We start from the raw sequence: 25,401 nt of genomic DNA, 5'->3' as shown, positions 1-25,401 counted from the left end.
GGATGTTTACTATAGAGGGCCTAATTGAGTTTCGTTGAGACAAATGAGGAGTTTTTTGTTGTTGTTTTATTTTCTATGCCATACGATAACATTAACTCCAAAAGAGAGAGAAAGAGACACACAGAGAGAAAAAGCAGAGGGAAGATGGTTTTTCAGCTGTTTTATCAGTCAGATCCTCTAGCTAAGCCTGAGATGGAGATCCATGTTCAAGTGATTTACTGAAGGAGTTCGAAATCAAGGTAGGGAAGCAGGAAAAGCTGGCATGTTTGTGGTCTCGGTGAACATGAGACTCAGCCTTACTCCACAGGAAGCTCTGCAGCATGAATTACACCACAGGGTTAAATCCCCTCCTGAATCCAAGGTGTCATTGTCTAGGGTTTTGATGGTGGACATGAGGTGAGGCATCTTGCCTTCTGGTTGATGAGGCTCCCACTTGAGAATAGTTTTCCAGTGAAGAGTGTAACTGGGAAGTGTGGTCAGCTGTCACGGCAGTCGGGGGACAAGAGCTCCCACAGATAAAGGGATTAGTGGGAGCAGGCAATGACATCCACCATCCTGGACAACTGAATAGATTTTTGAAAGAACCCTATGTTGAGAAATAAAATCTCCTAATAAATTTTAATCTAATAATACACATTGTTGCTAGGCACAATGGCAAACACCTGTAACCCAGCAGCTTGGGAGGCTGAGACAGAAAGATTGTGAGTTCAAAGCCAGCCTCAGCAAAAGCAAGGCTTTAAGCAACTCAGTGAGATCCTGTCTCTAAATAAAATACAAAATAGAAGTGAGGATGTGGCTCAGTGGTCCAGTATGAATAATAATAATAATAATAATAATAATGATAATAATAATAATACACATTGTTGGTCTTTTTAAAATACTTTCTTCCTTTGGTATCTAGAAACTACATTTTCATGTTTCTTTCTCAGGATCTGTCAGGGTTCTTGATTTTCCACTAAAATGTTGGCTTTCTTCTTAGCTATTCCCGTTTCTATAGTCCCTTCTTTAGTAATTGTTTCCATCCCCAACGCTTCAATTGAAATGATAAGCTATTTATTTTAAAATCTATATTCATATCTCCATCTCTAGCTGTGATCTTGATCATCAATTCTAAATATATATAACCCTCTGCTTTTAAATCATCTCCACTTAGATTCCTCACAGGCAGCCCACATTCAAAAGGTCAAAAATTAAATACATGATTTTCTCCTCTAAAACTTTTTTTTTCTCCAGTGTTCCCTATCTCAGTAAGTGACACTAATGTCCATCAATTGTCCAAGATAGAAATTCAGGAGTCATCCTTTATCCTCATTTACCCTCAACCTCCATCCACTCACTAATTTCCTTCAATGCACATCCTCAATATTTCTCTCTCTACCTTTACTGCCATTCTTCTGAGCTAAGTCATTGTCATGTCTATCCTGAGCTACAGCAACATCCAACTAAACTCTTTGCATGAATTTGGTTTTGCTATATAATTCACTTTCTCTGCACTACAGCAGACTAATCAATATAATCACCACATATTTGGCGTCCTGACCATGTAACGAATGCTTTATCAGTTTTGAGAAATTCTATACTCTTTCTCATCTTCAGATCTTTACACATGCTGTTGCTTTCTTCCCAGTCACATGTACAATATAAAACTTGCACCCAATTAACTCTTAACCAACAATCAGACATAATTTTAAAATTCCTTTCTCAGGATCTGGACAGCAAGACTTTTACACTCTGCTTCTGAATCCTGTATTTTATCCATTACAATGACTTTTACACTCTGCTTCTGAATCCTGTATTTTATCCATTACAATGCTCATTGATTACCATGTTTAATTATAATTACTTAAAATTTTGATGTTCCTAGCAAAGGGAGCAGAGACCATATCTTTCAACGAGTATATCCCCTGATAATGGGAACAGCCCCAACAAATAGCTTCTATTATATATTAAATGAATGCATAAATAGAAATAATGATTGATAGGGGCTGGTTTTACTCTACACATATTGAATTGAGGAACTCAGATTCTGCTGTGGTTTGATGGGGACACTTGAATCAGAAACTCTTCAATCAGAATATCTGTATTATAATAAGACTTTGGTTCTGTTTGAGTTCTAACAATAAAACTGAGAAAAATATTTTTAAATAATCTAATAAGTAGAAGTCCTATGAGATTCAATGTTTCAGGCAGAAAAGAGGGGAATCCTGCTGATCACATACATGAAATCAAATGGGTATAGTTACTGGTCTTTCAAAAGGGTAGAGCTGCAGGACCCCTGGCAGGGATTAACATAGAAGGAACAGTTTGTGTCTCATTCCAGACAGCGTTGACAAAAAGTGGGCATTAAAGATATTCCCTTCACAGTTATCTGACTTTCACACCAATGTGAATTCTAAACCCACATGGTTTTCCTTCTTTATACTCTTAGCCTCTTCTCATTCTTCATCCTTACCCACTCTCTTTATGACCTAAACATCTATGGGGAGCAACTATCACAGAGAAGAGGAATCTGACTTCCTGTGTGCAGGAACAATCCATGCCCTTTATTCCTCTTTGAAATGACTCTGATTTCACTTTTTAGCTCCCTCCAAATTCCACTTGCCTAACATGAAACTCTTCTGAGTTGTTCTTTTTTTTTTTTTAAACCCCAAGTAGCTTTTGACAGCTTTTAAAAGGAAAACATTACTTTCATCCTTCACAGTACAAGGTCTGCAGATCAATAACCCCACTGGGTAAATCTTAAATGGATCATGCCAAGGTAACACCAAGGGAGAAAGCAAAAACTGTGGGCAGTGAAGGAAGGTGGTGGCATCACAACAAAATTATAAACATTCTTATTAACCCACAAATAAAATGTGCCAAAATGAAAAAAAAAAATTAAATAGGGGAGTGAGGGAACTTACTGTTAGTGTTGCATGGTTGACTTAGACAAAGTCCCCAGGTATGAGAATGAAAAATCAGAAATCCTTTTATTGGTTAGTGATGAGCTTGTTGAGTAAGCCTTGAGGCTAGGAATCCCAGGAATGACTTTATCTGGGTCTAATTCATGAGAACAGGGTGTTTTCCAGCATCCAGCAAGGATGCTTACTTTTATAGATTCCTGAATTCTAAAACTAAGTCTGTTTTGAGGGAAATCATCCCATCAACATTGTGTGAAAAGATAAACAGCATGCAAAATAAGATGGCCATTAAAGGAAAGGACAAAATCATCAGGAGGAAATTGGACACTACCTGAGAGACTCTAGTGGCCTCCTCCAGGAATCTTTTCATCTCATCTTCCGAGAATACCACATTCATGGCAGATCCACTGGGAAAAGAAGGAGTGAAAAGCAGTTAAGTTCTTTTGCCACTTTGGAAATAAGGCGTGCTAGACTTGATCAAAACAGCTCCAGACAATCTTCTGGTTCCAATCTGGACTAAATAAGGCTACTGTCTAAATTAAGACTTTACTACATTGAATTATTAAGCAAAAGTGAAAAGTCACCAGAGTTGAGAAATGGGTCCAAAGGGAACCCTGATGGCTCTAAAGGTTGCATTTCCCCAAGGTTCGCTCTGACTTATTAATGTTTGGCTGGTTCCAGGTCATTATTAAACCTTAGAAGGATTCAGCCTAGAGCCTAATTTCACTAATCCTGTTTCTTCAGTCAGATGATCCTAACTCACTAGCAAGCTGTCAAAGCAAACCACTCTACTCTCTCTATCACTAAAGAATGAATTTTTAGTAACATTTTCAAATATAATATACAGTACCTGGTAGAAACTTATTCATCTGTGTCCTTCTTTCTAAATACTTAAGAAATAATGTTATCTGAGATCAATTTACACTGGACTTTTGACATTTTCAAAATGGGATGGGAGGAAAGAAGGAGCTTAATAAGGGGCACTAAAGAATAAGGTGGATAAATCATTTCCCACTTCCTTTTTTTTAAAAAAAGTGGTATTCATTTACCTTTTCTACCCTGTTATAAATTTTTGCATAAAAAGCTTTAATTGCTTCATCTGCTTAAGACAGGAAGGCTAAGCAAATAATACTGATAATCCAGAGTATATAAAACTGGAACAAAGTTATAGATTGCAAAATGGGAAAGGAAATACAATTGTCAACGCTGGTTAATTTTTTTCATTTTTCCCAATCCTTTCTTAAATGCATGTTGTTTAAATTAATTCCCTCAAAGAACTAGTATTCTTAGACTCTGGTTTACACAAAATGACATTTCAATAAAAAGGAAAGTTTTCCACCTCATTTGAAATTTTTCATTATTTTAAAGGATCCCATCTCAAATTCCATTTGCACTTTCAAATTGTGCACAGCAAATTGTGTTTCTCTTATTATCCTCTGTTCAGTGAAGTGGCTCCTTACATGTGGTAACATCTGAAGAGAGGAAGTGATAATTCACAACTTCTCCTTTGATGATAGAATTTAGTTTCAAAGTTTAATATGAAAGATCCTAACTGCCCAAGTTCCTTGCTGTTCTAATTCATCTATTTAAAAAAATCTGATCTCAAAAACTCAAAATTGCTAAACAAAACAATATCAAGAAGGTGCTGAAATAGTCAAAGAGAAGCTGTCATTTCTGGGTATCAGAAAATAGATGCTTGCAAGAGACCTTCTAATTTTTGTTTGAATTGTCCTGTTTTCTTATTTGACACTCCCCTCCCCTCACTCAGTTTGGCAACGAGATGCCTGAAGCTATGCTTCTAGGTATAGGACTGAGGTCTCTCCCTGAAGGAAAATTTGGTAAACTGAAGGAACACATGTTGGTCCTCAAGCTGGCTGTGATGGTTTCGAGATTGTGCATGGATTCACAAATTACAACACATCAAAGTCTAGTGCTATCAGCATACAGCATGCATTTCTGTATCTCCCAATGTTTAAATCTGTTTCTGAAAACAATACATTACCTCAATACATAGGAAGGTCTCAACAAGCAGGGGTAGCCCACAGATTTTGCAAATTCCAGTGCTTCATTCTAATTAATAGGAACAACAACAAAAATGTGTGAGTAGCTAAAATATGCAATCAAAATGCAGACTTGTATCTTAGATCAAGGGATAACCTAACTCTTTTTATTCTTTCTCTCAAAAGACTCCATTAAAATGTAAATTGAGCATTGAAATACATAAAATTCCTAGTTTCTAATTCTAAATATCAAATCTAGTTCAAAAATAGTTTGAACTTCTTTTCATTGTCTGAATCTTAATGAGAATACTGCTATCTATTTATAATCAGCATTTAGAGTGCAATCATGGAAATACAGCAACTTTACAGTAAATTCACTACGCATAATGTGCATCCTGTCTGCCCTCTCCTTAGTATCTTCAGTAGTTAACATTCAGGTTACAACTCTCCACAGAAGAACCTTAAAAGGAGACACTTGCTTCTCTCCTTACCAAAGTATTAACAGCTTTCCACGGTGCCTGGGCCACATTCAGTTCATCCAAGACGGCTGAGAAGATGGAGCGATCCTCAGCCCTGTCGATCTGCAGAGGGCTTGTGCCCATGATCTTCACACCATTCTTGTACAGAGGGACTGCAAGGTTGTTTGGAATCTGGCCTCCAACAGATATGATGCAGCCACTACATGCCTGGAAAAGACATTCATATCATCAGCTGCGGCAGTAGCTTCATCATGAATGGACAGCTGTGCTCGTAGTGCCACCATTTCCTTACTGACAATCTTCAACCTGAATTTTATGTTTCCATCCCTCTTATGAAGGGATGATATTAAATTATGTCATAAAGAGATAAATGAACTTAGTTTTTACTTTTCAGGCTACCACATCCTAAAATCTATGCAAGATTTCCACAAAGTTCACATGGTATATATCACTGGCAACATTTGCACCTGTGACGTCTGGAAAAGAAAAACAAGTTGATGAATTTGCACTCTATACTACAATTATTTTCTGGACTACTCACATAATTTCCTAAATGGATACCAATTTCTTCTTCCAACGTGCCTCTCATGCAACCCCTTCATCCAACCCTTTACATTCAAATTAAACCCTCTACAAAACTGCTTTGCCAAGTTAGTCCTATATGCAGAGTTCTCCAGAAGTTCCCATTGCCTAGAGAATAAAGTACAAATTCATTACCTCAGGTCATTTAAACCTTCTACTCTTGGCTATCACCACCCTTCTCAGCCCCAGAGACTCAACTACTCATTCCCCACAAGAATGTATATTCCCACTAGCAAACTTTCTGTTCCACCAAAACTTCTTTGACTGTTACTCCTTTCTTCTCTCTTATAGTTATCTAGCCTCTAACCACCTCGTGTTCCACCTCCATCTCCTCTCCTTTCCTGCCACCTTAGCATCTATCCCCACTACCCAGTAGCTGCTTTTAGTTCCTATTTCCTTCCTACTTGCTTCATAACCAGTGCCTGAATTATTGCCCTTCATTCAGATGTTAGATTAGTTTAAATTTTCCTTACTTAAAACCAAATCTCCTATTACCAGTCTAAAGTTAAGGATTAAAAGATTGAAGATTAAAAAATATTAGCCCACCAAATCTCAAAGTCTCTTAAGATTGATGTTGGAATAATAAACATGAGCCAGTGTGTGATGGTGGGGATTGGATTTGCAGATACAAGACTCTTCCCATCTTGGTTCCCTCTGTTTACTACCATGTTCAACCTAAGGTTCAGTCCTTGTATATAAAATTAGGGTTAGAATACCTTCAGACTTCTTGTGTATAAAATTGGAATCAGATACCTTCCTGCTTCACAAGACTGCTATGTGGATGAAACAGGATAATAAACATTAAAAATCCTTTGTACACTTTACATTTATGAATAAATAAAATATAATTATTAATATTTAAACTATCTGACAGTCCACGGATCTTCGCATAATTTATGTTTGTCATAATGACCTGCTAATAAATATTAGTAGAATTACTGAAGTGATAGATATGTGCCAAATACATCTTATCATTATTTGAAATTGTTCTGAAACACTCTTTTAAGGGATAAAGCTGATTTCTCTCTGATGAGAGCAATTACAGTACTGCCTAAACAAACACCCTGCAAGTGAATGCTTTAAGGCATTGTAAACAGTGCTGAAAATAATAATCCAACGTTCTGCATATTTATAAGTGTACTTAAGATACTTTTATCATCATTTTAAAATATGTTCAACATACATTCTTGCAAAATCTTTAAAAAGAATTATTCTCTTTACTATAATAATCTTTTTTTCTTATTATCATCCTTGGTTTATTAGCAGTGTTGTTAAGACTTTGAGGCTTGAAAACAAATTCTTCAAGTTTTTTATGTGAGACATTTCAAATAACTTTTAAAAAATAAGAAAAAAGTAGCAAAAACTGTAGTTACTTGGTCTAAATGGGAGCTTAAAGTTGAATGAAAAGGCCTTCATTAATAAATACATGGATATTTTTTCAAAGTGGCATTATTACACTGATTTATATTTTCTAAACATCAACTTTCAAAATAAGAATAGGCTAATAGCTGATCTTTTTGTATTCTGGTCAATATGTTTTGACCTTCATGATGACCTTCTAAGATGACTTTTATTATCCCCATTTACATCCAAAAAAAAAAAAAAAACTGAGACTCAATCAGTTGAAATGATTCATTCATATCTTTTCCCCAGCAGTAGAGAGAGGGTGTGTGAATTCAATTCTGTAGACTGAACAACAGGTATGCTCAAGTAAATGACCAAATATTCCAATCTTAGGCTAACTCTACTTGGCTGGCTATTTTCAGAAATGTTTAATATTAGAGGATAAAAGAAAAGCTATTGCTAAAGCATTGTTTTAGAAAAGTGATACAAAGAAAATCTTCCAGTGCACAACCAAATCCTCATAGTTGACCTCCAGATATATAGAACATCATTGGGACAATAAATCATGTCCACAGAAATGTTATAGAGTAACAGTGTGAAGATGTAGTGCAGGTTTTGCCCACACAGCAAAAGGAGTTCAGTATGAAAACATGCTTATTAGATGAAGTCAAGGTAGGGCAGTTTCATAGATCTAATCTTAAATTGTCCCTAACTCTAAGAACAGGGCTTGTATGGACATTAGGACAAGAACCTGGTATCCCACACAGGTAAATCATCATCATTTTGATAACTTGTGTCTAAATAGTTGTAAATAATTTACTAAAATAAAATATTCTAAAATTTAGATATTATTCCACAAATTTCTAAAATATTTAAACTTAAAATGATACATTAGGCTCCCCAAACTCTTATCTAAATTTGTACTGTGATTTTTGTTTGTTTGTTTGTTTTCTGTGGGGGTTTGTTTGGTTGGGTGGCAACAGTGGTCCTTGGGATTAAACCCAGAGCATCAAGCATGTTAGGCAAATGCTGTACCACTGAGCTACATCCTCCATCTGTGTATTTTTTTGCTCATCTTTGATTTCTGTTCTATTAAATCTGATACCACCAAGAAAAGTACACAAGAGTATTTCTGAAACAATATTCAAGCTGAAATCACACCAGAAATTTATTTTAAGCACTAAAGAATTAAAAGAAAATATCTTAAATTTATTTGACATCATTTTAATTGCTCCTAGCCACTAATCACTTTGGTTAGTCCTAATTAGATGCAGTATTTTAGGCACAATGCAATATGAGAAAATTTATCTTACTAATAGAAATAGCATTTGCCTCATTAAAAATGGCCCTGATTTTTAAAATTTCATGGATGATCTCCAATTTACAAAATTCCATTATTTATACATTTGCCAATGAGGAAGGATTGTGGTTCATATTTTAGTAATTTTAATTTTCTCTTCTTTTGTTTTCCCTTTTACAGTGCTGGGGATTAAAATCAGGGGTTCATGCATGTTAGGCAAGCACTCTGCCACTGAGATACATCTCAATCATTTATATTTTAGTAACATGTTGTTTTACATTGTAGGCAGAACTTTAGGCTTATATTTAATTACAATTAAACCAAAAGCTAGAAATGAATCCCAATTCTATTTAGAGTCATACAATCCCTAATGAGTTTTGCCTACCACTAATTAATATCTGCAATTACTTAATTCAGTTAACTCCTGTGCCATTGTCTATAGATATATATAGAGAGAGAAAATATGGCAAAGAAACCGTTAAACAGGATACATGTTTATAGTCAAGCAAAGTAAGCATTATACAAGCAAGAAAAAAATTATTTAAACTAGACTCTAAACAAACAGGGACATCAAAAGGTGTCAGATATATTATCTGATGAGGTTTTCTTTGTTGTTACTGTTTGTTGGTTAGATGGGGTCTTGCTATGTTGCCCAGTGCCCAAGCTGGTCTTAAACTGGACTCAAGCAATCCTCCTGCCTCAGCCTCCCAAGTAGTTGAGACTACACAGGCACCACTGTACCTGGTTCAAATCTATCTTTTAATGAAGAATTGCAAAAGAAACTAAGAAACGAGGCTTGGATATAGACCAATATTATGGTTGTTGGTGAACACAACTTTTTAACTCATGAGTGTTCAAAGGAATAAAGGGGGGGAAATATGAATTTAGGATCAGATCTATATGGTTCCTTTTTTGTGGCCTATAAAGATTATTTAATAATTTATCCCTAGCAAATAGATCTACTAAAAGAAAAGCACCATGTAGCAACTTTATAAACAATGTAACAATTTCAAGCTATTGACCTCAACATACTCTGAGAACACCTTTATCCTTTGTAAGAAATATCCTAACCTAAACTGTAAACCAGGCAAAACTCATCTTGCAAAGCATCACAGATGGTTTACACCAACTTCTTGCTTCCTTGACTCTACTCCACATGCCAAACAAGCAAACAAACAAAAAATCAAATTTAAATCTCTTCTCAGAAAGCAGAACCTATAAACATAATCACAAGGAATAAATGACTGTACTTAAGGGGTCACTCTATAAAGCAAATGAATGATCCTATGGTCAAAGTGAGTGGCAGTAAGTGGAATTATAACATTTTACATGAAAAACTAAGAATAAACAGGAGGATACCTCAGCACCTTCTTGCTCTACCTGTGATGAAAGCCTCTTCCACAACAGCCTGCTTCACCTCTGTGGCATGTTATTACTGACTTTCCCTTAATGCCTTATCCATGGTTTTTTCCTTGATACCATGCAAATGGCCTTGGTCCAAAACTAGACTGAGATTCAGACCAGGAGACCCATTGTACCCATGGAGCTATGCATCCTCGGGAAAGTAGATTGCCCAAGTGACTTAGATGTGTGCTTCTTCCTTGATCAGAGACAGCGGAGCAGCACTACAGAGCCTTTGATGAGGAAGTACACACCTGCCTCATAAAAGGAAGCGCACACACATATTACATGTGTGTATGATAAGGTGTGTACTGTGTGATTTATAACATTTCCTATGAGATAGTCTGAAGAATACATTAGTGGGATAATGTTCTTCCATTCCAACATAACATTGTAAATTACCTCATAATATATAGGAATATTACTTTAAATGCCAATTAACTTAAAAGAAAGGGCAGTTTATTTCTTTCTATAGCACTGACTTTGGTTATTCTAGAAGAATCTCATTAATAGTTATATGTACCTGTATCCAAAAGCAATTGTAGAACTTTTTCATCTTTTCTTAGATGATTTCACAAGGAAATCACAAATCTGTTCCTATTGCCTGTGATGCTTTTTCATATTTTTGAAACAAATATTTGGTTTTTCACATATTTATATCATGAAACCCAGTTTTATTGTTAATATCTTAAAGATAGGGGCTTGATTTTATAGCTGTCCATCTTGCTGAACCAGGTCTATATAAGGTACTCAAGACATGTTTGCAGACTGTATTTGTTTTGATGCCCACATATGTTTCTGAAATGAATATTAAGGAGCAACAAGAAAAACATTATCAGAAAGGGGACTAAAAACAGCCTATATTCTGCATAAAGGAAAGTTGGGCCTAAACACAATTATGATTGTATATGTATCATAATTCGGTTTCTCCTTATAATAATAAAATCATCACATTGCTATACCATATAGTTTACACTTTACAATATGACTTCTATCATAAACCCAATGTTATCTGCACAGTGCCTGAAAGTAGCATGTTTTACATGCATAGGATGCATTAATAAAAAGAGAGAGGGAAAGAAAGAGAGACAGAGACAAAGAACAGAAATTCAAATTGCACAAGTCAATTAGTTTTCAAATCAAAACTAGAATTTAAGCATTGTGACTCAATTTAGTACTTTTTTCTCTAAATGACCATATTTTATACATAAGAATGATTCTCTGTGGTAAGGAATTAACAATAATAACTCAAGACATGACTATTGAACATCATTTTGGAATTTTCCAGTTGCTATTTTTTTTTAATTGTATGACAACTATTTGTTCTACAGTTACAGAGTAACCTGCAATCATGTGAATCCACAGTGAAAACACACTCAATAAGATTGGCATGGAAATGGAAAAGCAACTCTAAGAAAAGGCCTTAAAGGAAGCAAAATCATTCAGAATGGACTCATTGATCTTAAACTGAAGCCTAACAACTTTATCTGATGGAACAGGCATTAACTGGTCCTTGGTAAACAACTTATGCCTCTCCTCCGGGAACTGTTCCTCATCAAAACACATCCCATGAACTAGAAAGAAACTGTTTATAGTGTGTCTAGATGACCAATTAAAACATTCTGCAAAATATTTATGAAAGGCCACCTTGATAGCTAATATGTGGCTGGTACATGTTACCAAGTAAAGTTTTCAATACAGCCAGAATGCTTAGAAAGAAAGAGAATTTTACATGAAAATAATCACTTAATGCCAAGACCTCAAGAATATAAGGCTGGACTGATTTTCTTTTAGAGTTTCACTACAAAATTAGGCAACAGAAGACACTGGCAGAAATTTCTCCTAGGGGAAATACAATATAAATCTAGAGACATGAATACAGATATACATAAAATGCATTATATATATATATATATATATAACACTTTTTTTTTTTTTTACCTCCTGATGGTAGATGTCTAGGATTCTCTCCAAAGACAACTCTTCAAAGTACAGTTTGTCACACTCATCGAAGTCAGTGCTCACAGTCTCTGGATTGCAATTCACCACCACTGTCTTCTTGCCAAGCTGACGCAGTGTTCGGATACTGGAGACAGCACACCAATCAAATTCCACGCTGCTGCCTGCAGAGGCAACAAGATGGGCAAAAGGGGTGAGAGAAGCATGAAGTTGCAGCACAAAGAGAAGCAGAAAAATATATCACCAGTCAGTCCAAGCTAAGGTAGCCAATGCCTTTCAATTTTTCAAACTGCAAAATATAAATTTCAGACCTATGAGGTACACTATATTTGCAGTAGGAAAACCAAGCACTAATTAAACAATCATGAAAATTTTGGCTTGTTTTATATCCAGAATTCTACAATTGATGATCTCCATATTTGAGGAGCTCGATGTTAATAGGAGATAGTTTCAATGGTAAAAATAACCCTCATGTTCTGAAAAGAAATGTAAAATGAACACAATCGCCTCAATACACAAAAAGAGTTAAGCCAATTATCAGAATACTTGTACATTTGCTTCAGTTTTTCCACTTAATCCACTATTTGAGGGCTAAACCAAATAATCCCTGAGTACCTTGCTGATCTGACATATCTTGATTGATTAGAAAGTCCTGTCCTTTCTGAGCATATCCTTTTAAGCCTGGCAAGGCCACCCCATGCAGAGTGAGTGACCTTCTGTGAAGCAATCTGAAATATAATAATGGTCTAACAGCCTCAAATATCACCTCTGCTGGGATGCCATAGAACTGAAAGTCCTGGTACTTGTCCTAATTCTTTGTATTAATACATTGTCTCCTAAAAAGTCTTGTCAAACTATAGTGTTCCAATACAGTAATACATTAATTCTCACTATAGAGCAAGTATGTACTTGATTATCAGCTTAGCTAGTCTTGCTAGACACTAAGGTTAATGCAGAATTGTTGAATAAATTAGGTTAAATTTTAAAACAAGAAAAAAAAGGTCCAGAGAGGTGCAAAGTTTAGGCCATTTACCTATAAGATAACTGCTATGGGCTGAATGAATCAAAATTCAGATTTGTGTGTCAGAAAGTTAATTCCTAATGCAACAGTGTTGGGAAAGTGAAACCTTTTGAGATGTGTTTAGGTGGAGACTTCATGAATAGATTAATGCCATTATAAAAGGCCTCAAGAGAGAGTTTGTCCTTCATGTTCTTTTTGCTTTTGCCATTGAGGACAGCATTTTTTTCCAAAGGACACAGGTATTTAGGATGTGATCATGGAAGCAGAGATCTAATCCTCACCAAATAACTGAAGGGGCTGATTCCTTGATCTTGAACTTTCTACCCTCCAGAATTGTGAGAAATAGATTTCTGTTCTTTATAAATTACTCAGTCTCAGGTATTTTGTTGTAGCAGCAGAAATGGAACTAAGACAATAATAGAGTGATTAAAAAAAAAACAGTTTTGGCCTATGTCAGATTTGGCCAAAGATTGGTAAACTAGAATACCCTGAAGCATTAATTAATTATAAAAACTCTAACTGTACTTAAAGAAATAGTAAGACTACATGTATTTAAATTGTGTATTTTATCATTTCCATATCAGAATGCCTTTCAGGGACTAAATATGAAATGCAGCTGTTGGTTAACATCCTGCCCACATAATATACACCTTGTGTAATAGATTTGGAGTGGTTATTAAACATCTAATTGACTAGAGAGGAAATGTCACCATCTCTGGTGAGTTTGTTTTAATTGGATTTTATAAATCTCTACCTGCCAATGAGACAAACTCTGCATTTGATGTATGCATCAAACGTTAACTCAGAGACTGTATAAGTAATGTAATTTCTAGCTGATGTATAAGTCTTTGAGGAAAATGTAGATCTTTATGAAAAACTGTTAGAAGAGAAATAGCCAAGTCTAATTCACTCCCCAAATCCAAAGCGGATGTCAATTCAGTTGAAGAGAATGAAAATTATTTAGTAACATGGTAAAATGAAAGGAGATGGAATTTCTAGTTTAAAATCTGTGTTTGAATTCCACTTCTACCACTAAGTAGCTATATAAGTTTGGGTTTTATTTCTCTGAACCTCAATTTCCTAATTTTCAAAATATTTACCCTAACAGCATTTACTATACACAGTTCTTAGAACTATGGAATTAACATTAATGAGCACTATATAAGTTGTGAAGTTGTATATACATATGTCATCACTTTACCAATGTGATATGGACCACAGCCCAGCACCATCATTCCATGTTCATCAAAATTGATATCATGCTCCTGAGGATAGAAAACAACAGAAAATATAGAAGTTATTATGTTATTCTTCCATTTAATTCAACTATTTGTCCTGTCTTTTAAATGTGTCTTTCTCATTCTTTATTTTGTTCACATGAATCCTCTATTAGTCTCTGGGAACCCAAAGTATGGTGTTCTCCAAGTTACTTTTTCATTTTAAAAAAATAGTTGTAGCTAAATATTTGTAAGTGTAAGTCATGAGAACCCAGCATAATGGTATGCTTGTGTGACCATTGTCTTTATCATATTTTCACTGTCTTGATTTCATTATCATAAGAGAGTTCTTAACAGACTATACATCATTGCATATAACTCTGTGAGGCCCTTTTTATTGCCAAGATAAGTAAATAATCAAAGAAGGAAAAAACTATGTATTCCCAATAGTAGACCAGCTACTAAAATTAGAGCTCTCTGCATATGGCAGTTAGGCAGTTCCTACCTGACCATTGTAGGTAACATACAGGTAGTTTGTTACTGATGGGTATTCTGCAGCCAGTGTATCAATCTGAAAGAGAAAAGTAATTTATTAGTTGATTTATTAACATGAATTTTACTCCCTATCTCCATTATAACCTTTTTCACAACTGTGGTTTTATTTTTTTTTGTATGCTGCATTCATATTTACTTAATGCCAAATGTTGTCAAATATAAAGGCAGGAAAAGCTATGTATAATGTAATTGCTTTCTAATTCTGAATTAAGAGAGAGAAAAAAATGATGTGATCTAGTTATCACTTGAGCAATTAACAGTCATATACACCCAGGGGATTGCTCGGTCACTATAGTAGTTTCCATGAGCACAACAAAATGATCATGTAGTTCACTGGTTACCAGGAAGATTTAACCTGTCAGCTATTTAAAGCAACTGTCTATGAAATCTAAAATCAGAGAAAATAGTCTATATGTAAGGATGCATTTGGTTGCAAATTAATGTGTAGGATTTACATTACCAATGGCACCAAGACATGGACTGACACAAATACTATAAAGCATACACGAGGGATGAGAGACAAGGATCTCATTGAACATACTTGGAAAAAGTAAATCAATTCCACTCTCAAGGGCTCAGCTTAGTGAGCAAGAATTTGAGGCCAACAGGGCAAGCTGGCATACAGCAGGTGAGAAGGAAGAAAGATAACAATTGCTGAGTGGAAAATATTTAGTATCAAGCTTGAGACCTAAGAGTATACATGTGCCCCCTGAGCACACAGAGAAAAGTCAATGATTTTTAAAGGGCAAAAACTCGCTGGTAGTACTTTAAGTGAACACATTCCTTCCATTAAAAGCCAAAAAGGCACAACTATGACTGTTCATGTGTGACTGTCATGAATACTAGAGGAACTCATTACACCCAGCCCTATCATGATGCATACTGAATGAAACATAGCAACGGGGCACCTGAAGTATCATCTTGTAAAATATTTTTGAGCCCAGCCTGGGCAATTTATCAAGACCTTACCTCCAAATTAAATTTCAAAAGAGCTGGGGTGTAGATTGATGGAAGACTCTTGCCTAGCATGTGCAAGACCCTGGGTTCAACCCCCAGTACCACCACAAAAAAAAGATGCCAAAAGAAATAACTATCTTTTCAAAAGGGTCAGCCAGCATGCTAAGGTATTTCAAATCCTAATATTACACTAAGAATTTTTCTTAGGACATATATATTTTAACATAGGTCAAAAAGCAAAGGAAATGTCACTTCATTTTTTAAAATTTATTTAGGTTATAAAAATTAGGTATTCATTCTTTTCTTTACATCTCACTGCTTTCCCTTTTAAGCATAAAATAAAAGTTGAATAAAATTGATGACATCATGAGCATCAATTGGACAAGTAAGATCATTTATCAAACCCTTCTTTCTTATTGACAATGTCTTTTTGAGTGGTGCCTACATTTCACCATGGAAATCCTGGGGAAAAAGAAACTCCCTTACCTGTTTAACCCAAGGGTGGATATTTTTCTTTAATCTCAGCTCCCTTGTCTGAGCCTCAGTCAGTCCTAGACATTTTGAAATCTGCTTGTCCGAGAAGCCAATCTCCTTTGCCTTTCTCAGGGTTTCTTCTGTAATGGATTCACTGGGGTTGAATGTGAACGATTCAAGGTTAGACCAAACACACAAAAAAAACAGTAAACGGTTTAATTCCAAAAGCAACAAAGACTCCTTATTTTCTACCTTCAAACACAGTTCACTCATCTTGTGTTTAAAAAATATACAAATTACCCACTAAGTCGCCCAGTCTCTGTATTCTTCTGCATTGGCAATGATGACCTCTCTGTGCTCTCCCACTTTCATAGCCTATGTGCCCTCTTTTCTGCTTATTTCCTTAAAAAAATAGGTCCTGTATTTACTTTTCATATGAATTTTCTTCTTCAGTAATAGAGACCTCTCTGTCTAAATCCAGAGCCCTTTCTCAATTTTCATTTTCCTCAACCTGTCACCATAGAACCCTTTTGAAGCTTCGTTCCTTAAAGAGACACCTTCTCTGGCCTCTGTTAAGTTGCTTCCAGCCTATTTTATTGCTCACAACTATTTGCTGTTTGGGGTTTTGGGGTTTTTGTTTCTTGCTTTTCTGATTTTCCCCAAGGCTCTACCCTCTGTAATCTACTTCTCTCCCCCTATACAGTCAGCCACTATCGTGGCTTGAGTTCAGAGCTGGGTGATGACTCTCAAATCTGTGGCCTCTTCTCCAGTGACTGATTTGTGCTCTAGGTCATCATGCATGTGAACTTGAGGAATCATCTTTACCCATGTCCCCGTCTTGCTTCAGACTGAACCGCCTCTATAAACTGCCTCTACTTACTAATATCACACACTTTTCTATTTGAGAAAGTAGTTTGTGGCTTTATAATTATTTTCCTTTCAAGTTAGATTGTCTTCTTGTTTTTCTTATGTTCATTTATATCATGTAGAGTTTGAGTTGCTTCTCTTGGGCTGTAAAGCCTTTGACATACCTTTTATCCACCCAACTTCTTCCCAACCCTCAGCTACTCCACAAAGGTCAAATAAAACCAGGTCTCATCTACAAAGTTTCTCAGCTTCCTCTCACCCAATGAGCTCCTTGAGCTTTTCCTGCCTTTTTTTCTTGGAGCTATGAACACAGTCAGAACTATATGGTTTGGCATATCAGCATTACCTAGTATTTATATTATTTCTTAACATTTATTGATCAATCAAATATCCCCTACTAGATTAAAATTCCAAGAGGGCAAAGTATATATTTGATTCATTTTCCAGGTTATTCCCCAAGTCTGGCACATTATCTAGCCCACAGACAACAATCAATAAATATTTACTAAATGAAAAAAAGAAATTAAAACTATTTTTTTCATTTTACAGAAAAACACATAGATGTAAATTTGAAATCAATTTGTAAACAGATTTCAAAATATGCAGAAAAATAATTTGTAAGGTGCTAAGCTACAGAAGAATAAAATACTGCTATAAAACATCTGTAGTCAAATACCTGTGGTTCACCAATTTCAAGCAAGAGTCAATACAATAAAATGTAATTATAATAATTCAATAGTTGATACAATGAAACTAAAACATAATAGTTTGTTATCAGAAGACCTAACTTATACTAAACAAATCGTTTTTGTGGAATCTATTAATAGAATATTAATTACTGAACTAAGTCTCTTGCATACTTCTCATTCCAATCTTTCATCTTCTTTATTTAATTAATTCATATTCTGAGTTTGGAGGGCAATCAAGCTGCTGTATGTAATGGCTATTTCCTGCCTTTCTTGCATCAGTATTAGTTTGGATTTTTGCAGCTCCAGCTCTTCCTAGTCAATTTGCTTGTTCTATTACATAATTCCCTTCTGTCTCAAATCAATGCATTATTTCTCCAAATGCATTTAATTTGTTCTTTTTATTCCTACTTTGAATGTTCCCCTTCTCAAGTTTTTGATAAGCATTCCCTGAGAGAAACACATTTTTCTGTCAAATTCTTGAATACAACCTGATATTATAATTAGTTGATTATAACATGTACCATACCCTGGGCTATAAGCTCTAAAACTATTGCTGTCCAATAAGGTAGCCACTAGCCTCAAAAGTTAATCAAGTAAATTTTTTAAAAACTAAAAATTTAAGTTTACATTCACACTTAGTCACACTACAAATGATTAATAGTCACACGTAGCCAAGAGCTGCTGTATTAGTGTGGCTTACAGAAGATTTTATCATAGAAATTTCTACTGGACAATACTGCATGAGAAGATACACAACCATATTTGGAACAATGACCTGATCAACTGTGAGTCAAAGCAATTTATGGAGGGATAAGCTATGCGGTATAATGTAAAGCCAAAGAAAAGAGATAACAGTGTGAGTGGTCATACTTGAGAAATACTGTGGCAGTAGAGGAATACGAACAGAGCCATAAAGAAAGTTCAGCTTTGTATAGATGACAGAGTTGATGAATGCATTATAGGCAAGGGCAACTGTATTCACAAGAATTTGAGGGCAACAATGGACATGGCAGGTATAGGAAATACAACAAGGATTGTAGCTGGAAAAGTGCCTGGGAACGGGATGGTGAGAGTGGAATCTCATTCACTGTCACTCTTTCATTAGCACTTTAATGTTTAGTGACCATCAGGCCTGTGCTACCTGTGTGAATGATGGGGAGATAAAATATTGAATTCTTACATGGTTAGAGTATATTAGGAGACAGACAGATAGCTATTGATGTGTCTACACTATGAGAGGGCCGTGAGAGAAACGTAGACAAGATGAGGCTCTGGCTAATCTTCCCATAGGTAAGTTTAGAAATGCTTTATCCAAGAAGTGATTTCTGAGTTTCCAAGGGACTCTGAAGCACCCAAGTTTATGATTACCTTTAGTTTTACCAAAAAAATAAAAATAAAAAGGAAGAAAACAACATACAGGAAAGACTTGTTGTTTCTATCTGTTTTAGAAATATATGTCTCTAATTTCCTTGCCAAGACGACAATCCTAAACCCATTGCTCATTTGTTTATGTGCAAGTATGCATTTACTCTCAAACTGGAAGTACACAACAAGTAGACTATTTTTCAATTAGAACTTTGGATGAGGTTCTTTTGAAAAGAAAACCCTAATTTTGAGTTTTCAAATCTCAAATCATATTAATGTTTACATGCACCGGAAAAGGCTACTTATTTTCTCTGTGTTCTATTAATCTTAAAAACAAAGGAATAAAGTTTGGTTTAGATGGGGAAACAGTACAAATGTAACACAGAACATCCTTACCCACAGATATTTTTTCTACTGCTTGCTGAAAAATGTTCCCATTGTTACTGGATAGCAATGAAGAAGAGCAAAGAATAAGTAGATCTTTAATATGACACTGCAAAAACCATCTTTGGCAAAATCCATATCATGTTACTGAAGAGACAACCATTTAACTTAAATGACACACTTCTGATGTAACTATGGACCAGCAGCACCATAAATACAAGTTCTAGTCCAAGGACAAGAGAAGTTACATCGTTTTCTTTAGCTTTTGTGGGATCATGTTTTTCTGTTTGTTATTGTGGGGTTTTATTTTTACTTTTTTTTTTGGTCTCGTTTTGTTTTGTTTTGGTCATTAATGATTTATTTTAACTTCTTCTTATATGAAATACCAAGCAGTTCTTTAAAGGTTGTTACGTGGCTTTAAATGGACATTGTAATGATACTAAATAAACATAAAGGGAAAGATTAAATCCTTCATATTTCTATTAAGGGCACAATAAACAGTCTTTTCAATTACTTGAACATACATAATTCCTCATTCCTTTTTACAAAAGAATTCAATAGATTATATATATATATATATATATATATATATATATATATATATGTAGAAATCTCTAACAGTCTTCCTCCTCTACCCACAAAATAAAACTTTGACTCCTGTCAGTAAAGAAATGAAAGAAAAGGAGAATGAAGGTAGGGAGGATAGGAGAAAGGAAAGAAAGGTCGATGGACTGTATTGGCCTTCTACATAAAAAAGTGAATTAATTTTGTGCTAAGCTCTGGTGCAAAAAAGAAAATAGCCTTCTGTCACTAAGACTCACTCAGTTATTACTTCTCCCCTGAGAATCCCCTACCCCAGAGAGCTTTCATTAGTTAAAGGGGTTGACTGAGAAGAGTGACAATACCACAAAGTAATGATCATGATACTTTAGAACAAGGGTGAAGTTATTTCTGCCTGCCCCCTCAAGCTCACCAAGTGAGAACCGGAAACAGATACATCAAGTTAGACCTTCACAGTGCGTATTTTAAACTCAATAACTGATTCTTAGAACATTTTCCTGATGAACCAAAAACTACTTTAACCTTGCCCAGTTTTCAAATAGCTAGATCAGTAGTACAATATTATATTTTTCAGTGTCTTGAAAATCAGAATGCATTAAATCAAAATGGTATATTACCACATTCATGTTCATCTACCTTGACACGGATGCAAACATTGAAAAAGTACATTCTTACAAAATTCAAAGTGGTATATTTTTTGTAGCTTTCCCCTCGTGATCTCTTTGGTTATTAATTTCTACTCTTTAGATGTATTTGTGAAATAACATAAAGCATTCTGGAACCCTCCTTACTGGGAAACTGACATTAATCCTGACCTATCATAGTAATTGCCAAGACAAGTAAGCTCCTTTCCCAAATTGAGTGCTATGTAATTCTGCAGGGTACACCTAACTCTAAAAGAGGAACACATAGACTCCCTCTGTATTTCCCTAATTTGTTTTCTCTTCTGTGTAACACAAGGATGGCTGAAATATCATTATACACAGAAGAAAATGGACTTTATTCCTGACATTCTAATACAAAATTTTATTTTGTGTCCCATTATAATAAAACAAGAGAAGAGACAGTTTGAAGACACCATTCATTAGCTTTGGGCCAGTGATTTAGATAAGGTTAAACCTCCTTAGAGTCAAATTCAAGATGAATAATCTTAAGTGAACATAAAGTTCACTTAACAATGTAGAGATTCAATACCTGCTCTTCCTCCACATCTGCCCATATTCTCCATTTTGTCTGATAAAAAGAACTTCCAACATAGTAAGTTTCTTGTTTTTTGTTTTTCAATCAAGCTAGGGAGAACCTTATTTTAGGGAACAAGACTATAACACTTTTATTTTTCTGAAGGAAAATGAATACCTCAATTTGGAACAAACTCAAAACAGAATAATTACTAAAAGAAATATAAATGCCAGATTTATAATTCAAAACTGCTTTTTGAAGCATCAATAGGGAATGCACCATTTATATTATATTGTAAATCAAGGGAGCATTATACCAAACTAGTGATCAAATAAATGGAGCATATTGCATTAAAGCACACAGTTTTTAAATACATATAATAAATTATCCTTCTATTATGTAATAAGTATTTATATGTCTTATTATTTCATTTAGTTTTACTCTTTTAAACATATGCACATTAAATCCATACTTCAGAACTATATCCTCTAAAATATGCTATATACACTTTTCTTTCCCTACTAGCTTTCGTTGCTTTCAGAGTTCAAGGGCAAATTCTTCAAAGGTTAGACATTCATCACTGTATAATAAAACCGAAACAATGAAACAGAGATACACCAAATGGTTATGATGTTGGTCTTTCCATAATCTTTAGTTCTTCTCTAGTTAGCAGCACAAAATGACAGTGTGAAATTTTTAGACGGGGGAGAAATGTCTTAAAAACCAGGCAATTAGACTTTTACACACTCTGCCTGTAATCTTTTAACTTTAGACAGCATGGCTCAGCTTCTAGGGCAGGAAGTCTCTTGCGTGTTCTCTGGTTTATAAACAATACAAGCCTTTCTCTCTCTCTCTCTCTCTCTCTCTCTCTCTCTCTCTCTCTCTCTGACTTCCAATGTAGATTTTGTTGTTGTTGTTTAAAATTCCACCCTGTCACCTCTGAAACTTCCTCCACTCACACTTATTCTTCAATAATAAATGATAAAAGGAAATGGAATAAATTCCCCTTAATGAGGAAATTTTCACCTGGCACAGAGGAGCTGGGGAAATCTATTAGCCTACTGGAGGAACGCCTGCAGCATTGCAATTACCAGGGGAACCAGCGCACTTCACACAGTCCTCTCTTCCACTTGACTGGCTTTTATCTGATCCACCAACTCACAAGTAATACTAAACAAATTTCCCTCCAGATTGCACAAGCTCTAATGTGAAAATGAGCACTCCACTTGGCCTACAATTATGAGGTGGGCTTGCAATTTATTATCTTCTTTTTCAAAAAAAAAATCTCCCAAAAGGCAGAACCTGAAAATTCACTAGGTCTGATGCTCAGTAATGACACCTTCTTTAATAAGAAAAGAGGCCTGAGTGAGATGTATGTTCTCTGCCTCACATAGCCCTTACCTCCCTCTCCCTTAAACATTGCATGGCTTTGCTGATTATCTGTGGCATTTCACAGGTTTCAGACCATGCTACAATCACAGTAATTCCATCAGTTAAGCAGCTATTTGTCTACTCATCCTTTCTTGCAAAGAGATAAGGTATAACCCACTTTCTAGTAGAAATTCAAAAGACATTAGTCAAAAAAAAATAAGTAATGTTTAGAAAAGCAAATGATAAAAATCTGCACAACTGGATAAATACTACTTATTTCTCTTAATTTTCAAGAGCAACATGGCTTGGTTCTGGGTAGCAATGAGATCTTTGAAGGAATTAAAGGCCTTGATTTTTTAGTCTACATTTTTACTATTGCATTATAATTATGCATAATAGTAGTATTCATTGTTATATATTTATACATGTGCATGATATAACAATGTAATTTTTTCAAAACCATTCCCCAGTATTTCCCCTTTTTCTCCATGCCTCCTTCTCCCTGGTTCATTTCCTCTGCTCCATTCGAAAGGCCTTATCATTTTATTTCATATACAGGATAAACAATACCTACACCCATGTTCAGGTGAAAGTAAGTATGGTAACATGAAAATTATGTACTAGGATCTGAGTCCATTTAGCATCATCAAACAATACTATAAGAATCAGTTTTCAAGAAATGGCATACCTAAAACCATATTTAACCTTCAAGGCTATTAATGGCAGTAACAAAATCAAAATGAAAAACAAACCTTATGAAAAGTTCATGTGTGATTTTGCTTTATGCATTTTCATTTGCCTGTAGTCAACTTCAGTTTAAAAATATTGAATGGAAAATTTCAGAAATAAACAGCTTACAAGCTGTCAATATTTTTAAATAAGTAATTTTCAATTTCCTGAATCCTATAGTCATATTTTTTTTCCTGTGGTGCTAGGGATTGAACTCAGGACCTTGCACATGCTAGGCAATTGCTCTAACACTGGACTACATCCCCAATTCCATGTTCATAGTTTTATAAATCATTAATAACCCTAGTAGTCCAAAAATATTGTGACATTTTCAATCTGGCAAAGCCATTTATATGCTATTGAATATAATATTATAATTATGTTCTATGAACAAAAAATACTAATAATGAGGCAAATAACATAGCACAAGTTAGTTGCAATTTTGAAGCTTAATAAATCACATTTTATTTATCCATGATTCTTAATTGAAAAGTGCAAGGACTCTTTCTCTGTTCAAGATTTAAGATGGAAACCACCTAATCAAAAGAATAAATTCTGTCTGTTAGTATATAATAGAGTTTTGTCACATTAAAAAAAAGTATGCTTCACCCCTTTATGTGTGATTTTGCTTTATGCATTTTCATTTGCCTGTAGTCAACTTTAGTTTAAAAATATTGAATGGAAAATTTCAGAAATAAACAGTTTACAGATTTAAAAAAAAAAGTATGCTTCTAACCAAATAAGTCTTACCTAATTAGACTGAACTAAAAGGCAAAGTCTAGATATGAAATGTTGTTTGTTATTCTTGATTAATATGTTTATTCACAATTCTAAATCCATCCAATGCATACTTTCCCAAAAATAAAGAGAATGTATTCAGTAAATAAAACCATGGGATTTCCATGAATATAGGTCCAGAATTTAAATCTCAAGATAAAAAGGCACACTTTATAAAGCCTCAGCAGAAAATTGAGACTGAGCATTTTCATGTGTTACATAAATTTATTTTTAAAAGTCCTATATTTTAAAGCCTCCCTATGGTCTTTGTTTAAATCAAGTCATAGCTCCACAGAGTACTTTTCCAAACATCACATTTGTTGTCCCAAGCCATGGATGTATAATATCTGATACATAACTTTCTTTGACTTCTAGAAACTGGACAAATCCTAGAGTCTGGCTCCAACTCAACTGAGAAAAGAGCTTGTCAAATAGGTGAAAGAATAAACACATAAAGTGCTTAGTACAAAAGTCAGCAGGTAATGTGTGCTTCGAGACTGCAGATGCCTAAGGATAAAGACCTAGAGGAAGGAAAAGAGGCAGAGGAGGACAAGAACAGGAGCTCAGCAGAACGAAACTGGCAAGTCACCTAAATTTAGCCCTGCACCTCTGTTCTTTCTCCTCCCTCTCCTGTGTAGCACTCCTGTACCCACACCTCAAGGCAGGGAGTGCCCCCATACTTGTCATTCCTTGCAGATCAGAACTGATCTTTTGGAGAGAATGTGCTCTCAAGCATTTTCTCCACCCTCAGGAGACATGGCTGCCTCCTCTGCTCCTGGAGATGAAATCCCACACTCCATCTCCAAGGTCAGACCTGGGGACTTGCCCCACTACAGGCATCCCAGGTATTAATTAACACGTTAAAAAAAAAATCTGGGATGAGTGACTGCTTGTCTAACTTCTCTAGTTCTAGCTCTGGCAGCCTGTTTTGCCTGAATTTAATTTCCATTCTATGCTCAGTTGTTTTACTCAGAGCCACATAAACACAGAGGGCAGGGCAGATACACTTTATTCAAAATAAAAATATGTGTCCATATACATGAATATATATACATGATTTATTATAAATCAAGCAAAATTTTAAGAGGATATCCTATCTGAGGTCTCCTTAGCCTTGAAAATTCTGTTTACATTTTCTAAAGGTGACCTGCTTCCTTCCTGCCAGGCTCCCTGTATTTCCCCACTAGAGTTCTGGAAAGGGCACATTCCTCACAATGCTCCTTCTCTAAGTGGGGTCAACAATTCAGGCAGGGAAACATGCAGCTCACAACTTGACAGCTAAGGAGCAAC

General features: G+C 35.2%; 1 protein-coding gene across 1 annotated transcript in view; it reads right to left on the bottom strand.

Annotated features, from left to right (window-relative positions):
* Cps1 (carbamoyl-phosphate synthase 1) overlaps positions 1-25,401 on the bottom strand; it is a 111,297-nt gene that overhangs the window by 22,384 nt on the left and 63,512 nt on the right. Inside the window, exons 22-28 of the mRNA XM_005331867.4 lie at positions 16,202-16,343; positions 14,709-14,774; positions 14,188-14,251; positions 11,948-12,129; positions 5,392-5,586; positions 4,903-4,970; positions 3,232-3,307 (exon numbers count right to left, since the gene is read on the bottom strand). Coding sequence (XP_005331924.1) covers positions 3,232-3,307; positions 4,903-4,970; positions 5,392-5,586; positions 11,948-12,129; positions 14,188-14,251; positions 14,709-14,774; positions 16,202-16,343 — 793 coding nt within the window. The remainder of the gene's footprint in view (positions 1-3,231; positions 3,308-4,902; positions 4,971-5,391; positions 5,587-11,947; positions 12,130-14,187; positions 14,252-14,708; positions 14,775-16,201; positions 16,344-25,401) is intronic.

The sequence above is a fragment of the Ictidomys tridecemlineatus genome, chromosome 7, assembly GCF_052094955.1.
Source record: "Ictidomys tridecemlineatus isolate mIctTri1 chromosome 7, mIctTri1.hap1, whole genome shotgun sequence".
Classification (NCBI taxonomy): domain Eukaryota; kingdom Metazoa; phylum Chordata; class Mammalia; order Rodentia; family Sciuridae; genus Ictidomys; species Ictidomys tridecemlineatus.
The sequence above is the reverse complement of the archived record's forward strand: the minus strand, read 5'-3'. Positions and strand labels throughout refer to the sequence as shown.